Source organism: Echinops telfairi, unplaced genomic scaffold (genome assembly GCF_000313985.2).
Source record: "Echinops telfairi isolate 266 unplaced genomic scaffold, ASM31398v2 ScPeMD7_5592;HRSCAF=6446, whole genome shotgun sequence".
Lineage (NCBI taxonomy): Eukaryota > Metazoa > Chordata > Mammalia > Afrosoricida > Tenrecidae > Echinops > Echinops telfairi.
The window spans coordinates 8631955-8637170 of NW_022109491.1; the positions used below are offsets into that span (position 1 = coordinate 8631955).

At 58.5% G+C, this 5216-nt stretch overlaps 1 protein-coding gene across 1 annotated transcript in view; it reads left to right on the top strand.

Moving 5' to 3' along the window:
- Positions 1-5216, top strand: part of PREX1 (phosphatidylinositol-3,4,5-trisphosphate dependent Rac exchange factor 1) — a 211067-nt gene that overhangs the window by 166628 nt on the left and 39223 nt on the right. Inside the window, 1 exon segment of the mRNA XM_004698311.2 lies at positions 4131-4203. Within this exon segment, the coding sequence (XP_004698368.1) occupies positions 4131-4203 (73 nt within the window).

Consider the following 5216-nt stretch of genomic DNA (forward strand, 5'->3'; position numbering starts at 1 on the left):
CCCCTAAGCCCGCCTGGCCAGGCAGATGCCACGTGCTGCAGGAAGCAGGTCTGAGCACGGAAAGGGTCCAGGTGGGAGCAGGCAGAGGCAGCTTGGGTCACCTCAGAGAAAACAAGGACACAAGGACACACAAGGACAGGAGCTCCGGCTGCTCCCTGGACAGCTCGCCTGTGTTCTCCAAGCCTCAGTTTCCCTATCTGTAAGCCGGGGTGGGAAGAACTAGCCTCTGAAAGGGCCTCCATTCTCACTCTGGGGTCTCAAGCAAGCAGCTGAGTCCTCCTGGGCCTCAGTTTCTCCTTGATCAGGATCAGGGGTGAGCAAGAGGCTTCTGTGGCCTTTGCTGGGGGTGGGGGATGCGAAGGGGTCTCAGCAATCATGGGGCCTGGAGGCCCCAGGTCAGTGAGCACCCTGCTGGGTTCATCTCCCACTCTGCCCTGCCCTTGTTCCCTGCAGTGCATCCTGAGGGGAGGCAGTTACAGCGAGGGCTCCCTGAGTGCCAGGCGCTGGCCCGGCCTCACTGCCTCGAGGTGCGGGCACGGGCAGTGCCCAGCCGAGGGAGCAGGAAACCGGCGACGCATCCAGGCCAGTTCCTGACCTGGTTCCTCCCCTTTCCTTCCGTCCAAACTATTCACTGCGTCACCTCCAACGCCAGGTGCACGGCGGGTGCCAGGTGCTGTGGTCATAGTGGGGAGGGGTGCTGGCCGTTAGGCGGACGGACGCTCTGCCTGCCTGCAGGGCGCTGACACTCCCGCAGGGACACCGACTTCAAAAGGCCTGAATCAAGCAGATGAGTTAATGTCAGGCTGTGACCAATGCCTGCGAGAGTGTGACTGGCTGGAGGTTTGGGGGGAGGTGGGGAGAGCATGTGGTGGGGGGGTGGAGTGACTGTAGGGTGGGGAGGGAACGGCCTCTCTGAACGGGGCATTGCTGAGACCCACCAAGCTGGGAGCAGGGCATTCCAGGTGGAGGGGGGAGCAGGTGCAAAGGCCCAGAGGAGGGGGTCACAGGGGTGGGGTGGGGGTGGGGAAAGATCAGCCAGGCGAGTGGAGGAGGCAGGCAGCGTGGTCAGCGTGATGGCCTGGGACATCTGGGTCCCAGGCCAGCGTCTGTGTGGCCTTCTGGGGCGGGAAGAAAATGCCGCTTTGAGTGCCTGTGGCTCGCCACAGCTGACAGGAGTGGTGTGTCCAGGGCCCTGTTTCATGCTGGCAGCAGTGTGGGTGTCTGAAACTGAGAATCCCCTCTGTTCTAACTTTAGGAGCCTCCCTGCTAGCTGATTCCCCCCTTGGGCCCTTGGGGTGGGGGTGGGGAGTGGAGGAACAGACAGGGTTGTAAGTGCCCCAGAAAGCCAGGTGGACTCCAGACGCTTCTGGGCCTCCCAGGCCGAGGGGTGGGCCTCCCTCTTGCTGGCTCCTCACAGCTGGGGGGTGTCTGCTTCAGATGTGCCTCCTGGCCGCCTCCCTTGGCAGGACACTAGCATGCTGCCCCTTCAGCCAGTGGCCTGGAGTCTCGAGAGGGATGGGTCCTGCCTTGCATCAGCCAGGAGGGCCCATGCTGGGAAAGGCTGAGGCCAGTGGCCACCCCAGGCCCCTGCAGCTTCCAAACAGTGTTGGTTCGTTTCTTCTTTGTCGAGAATTCCCTTCCCAACCCCTGGGCTCCTGAGGAGGGAGGGGCCGTCTCGGCCTGGCTGAAGGGAGGTGGTTGCCTCTCAGGATGTTCACTTGCTGAGTTCTGGCCGGTGGCCCTTCAGGATGTCTCGGCCGCTTGTTACCTGGCTACCAGCTCCTGTCAGACTTGGCCCCTGGTGCAACTCCTCCATTCAATCAGGAAATGCTTTCTGCTCATCACCTGACCCGAACCTTGGTCCTAGCAATGGCCTCATCTGCGAGGGAAAGGTGGACAACGAATCAGGGGGAGAAGAATGCTCATGTTTGGACTGGGAGGTGGTTATTAAAGAGCGCTGACTATCCCAGATGGCCAGAAGAATGGACAAATCCGTCCCAGGAGAAGTTCATCCAGGATACGGCAGGATGGTGAGACGTTGGCGTGCTGACTTCTGGATGTGGGCACCAGGAAAGACCCTTCATTGGATGAGGGCATCGCGTTGGGCAGAGGGTCAGGGAGCGTGAAGGAAACCCTCCGTGAGATGGACTGATAGCTGCCAAGATGGACTCAAGCCTCCCCAGGGTCTGGAAGGTAGCACCGAACAGCACAAGCACCGATGTGGTCCAGCCACTCTCAGTGGAGCTGACTTGAGGCCAGCCAATGACAGCCGTGGGGATCCAGCTGGGAGCACAGGAGATGAAGGTCCTGTGGAGTCCACGCCCGGTTCCCCTCGCCTGGCCCACCCAGGTCCCCTGCATGCGGAACCCCTCCCCACCCTGTACTTTTTCCTGTGCTGCCTCCCCTCTGCCTGACTGCATTTCACTCACAACGCAACATACTTTGCCTGGATGTATAGATGTTGATTTGGGTGGCGAGCAATAGAAGTCACTTCTGACTGCTTGGGAAGGAAAGCGAAAAGGAAAAGGAAGACTGATCGAGAGGGTTACAAATACTCACAGAGCTTGAATTCGGGCTAGGAACCAGTCTGGGAGGGGATGGGGCCCCACAGCGCCCGGTTTCTTAGAAGCACGGGCCGCGGGACAGAGGTTCAGAGCATTGCCACCAGGAGACTCCGCAGTCGCTGCTCTTTATCCTTGTGTTTTTCTACCCAAGGGACATGCTGCGGGGGGCAGATTCTGTGCCCACCCTTGGCCAGGGGAGTCTGTTGGATTGTCCTATGAGACTGCATCCACATGGGAGAATCCGCCCCCCAAGGCAGAACCAACACTGGCCATTCTGGTTCATTCATCCATTCCTGGTTGGGTGCTGCTTCCAACCAGGAGCCATGCCCCCTGAGCGTTCATTTGTATCAGCTTTGAACGATTCGAGCTGCAGGGACAGAAAGCCCACCTGGTGTAGCAGGTCATCACACAGCAGTTTTCTAAGTGTGGACTGAGGTGGCTCCAGGGTTGGTTTGTGGGCTCAACGGTGCCTTTGAAACCCGGCAATCTTCCAGCCTTTACTCCCCTGTCCTCAGTACCTGCCGTCTTGCTTCCAGGATGGCCCCTGGAGCCCCAGCCTCACTCCTTCCAGGACTTTTGCCCCAGGCAGGGAGGGGTGGTGCTACTTTCCCATGATGGGGAGGAACTCATTGTCTAGACACCTCTGGTGGGTTTGGATGGATTTCTCCCTGACTGACCTGGGTCAGCTAGGGATTGAACTGGACCTGTAGCTACAGAGACCCAGCTGCAGTGGCTGCAAAACATTGTTGCTGTCGGTGCAGTTGTGTTTGTCCAGACGTGGAGTAATTTCCCCGTGCCGCAGTCGAATTGCCCTGTAGGTAGGGTTTCCTAGAGTTTGTGGGAGCAGATTCAGGTTTTGCTACCGAGAAGCTGCTGGCTGAGCTTGAACTGCCAACCTGTGGGTTGACACCTGAACACCTACCCGTTGCTCTACCAGGGCTTCTTTGCCACAGATCGACTGCTTAGTGTTCCTCTTGTGTGATGGGATCCCAGAGGGTGGTGGTCCAGAGCTAGGAGGACGGCCCTGTGATAGCGCCATGGGCCAGACTCATTGGGCCACCCTTTCCTGCTCTTCCGTCGTCTATGCACCCTCCCCAAGGGTGCCTACTGGTGTAGGATGATTGCTGGGGCTCCAGCCATCACATCTTTGTCCCAAGCCAGAAGGAAGAGAAAGGAAGGGCCGTGAGCGAAGAGGTTTTTGCTACATCTCCCTCTTCTGTTCGCACTTGACTTGCCCTTACTGACCACGGGGAGTCTGGGAAGTACAGTTTCTAGGTCAGAGCCTGTGCCTACAGCAGCACTAGGTTTCGTGACTAGGGAGGGATTCCCCGATGGTCGTTGCTAGGCAACCCCGTACTTGCCACCTATGATCTCCATTGTTACTTTGTAGTGTGGATCACACATACAATGAGAGAGAGTCCTCCTGTTTGGGATCTGCTCATAGGAATCACAAGCATCCCTTGGGAAACTCCAGAGAACAAAACAGACAAATGCCCCTACCTGCGGAGCCTGGGCCGTGGGCTGCTCAGCCTCTGGTCCTCATAATGCCTTCTTGATTCGTTCCAGGGGGACTGCCAGACGCGGGAGGAGGCCGTGGCGCTCGGCGTGGGCCTGTGTAACAACGGCTTCATGCACCACGGTAACGCCCTTGCCCGCACCCCCAGACCAGCCCTCCGGGGGCCTCTCCTGCCTGCTAGGTTCATCCCAGTGTGAGAGTCCTTGGCAGGGACCCAGAGCAGGGAAACTGAGGCCTCGGGAGGGCCTGTGATGGGCTGGGGGGAGAACCTGGACCAGAGGCTGGCCCTGCCTGTACAGACTACTGGGGTGGGCAGCTTACGAATCCCACCCTGAAGCCGCCACCCTCAGCATCGTTAGCGCTCACTTGAGGTGATTGATGGGGACCACAGAGGACATGCTTGGACTGAATTTGAGGTCAAATTGGGCTTCCCGTGCCCTCCTTCCTGGATTGGATGTGGCCTCCTGCAGTGGGCTCTGAGGCCCGGAGGAGGAGAGAAGGGGACCCGCGGGGACTGTGGACAGTGACTTGTGAAGGGGCGAGGAAGGAAGCCGGCCTGGGCCCTTTCTGGAATATTCATTCGTTTTTGCTGGCCTTACCAACTGCAGGTAGGGAACCCTGGTGGCGTAGTGGTTACAGATTGGGCTGCTAACAGCAAGGTCAGCAGTTCAAAACCACCAGCCACTCTTTGGGAGGCAGATAGGACTTTCCACTCCCTTGAAGAGGGATAGTCGTGGAAACTCACAGGGGCAGTCCTGCCCTGCCCTAGCGGGTTGCGTGAGTCAGGGTCAACTCGATGGCAGGGAGCTGTGAGACTGACGTCTCAGCCAGGGTCTCTGCGAGTTGGCATGACTCCTGGCACCCAGCGCAGCGGCCCCCCAGGTAAGTCGCTCCTCTCCCACGCAGGCCACTCAGCTCTGGCTGTCAAAGGCAATATAGGGCATAGCTATATGCCAATAAAACCTTATTTACACAATCAGGCGGTGTTTAAACCCCTGGTCTAACTGCTGGGTGAGACAAACACCATGGCTGGAAAGGTCATCGAGACTTGCCAGCAGCAGACCCGGTTCTAGATTTGCCCTAGATCGGTGGTTTTCAACTTTCCTAATGCTGAGACCCTCTCATACAGTTCCTCA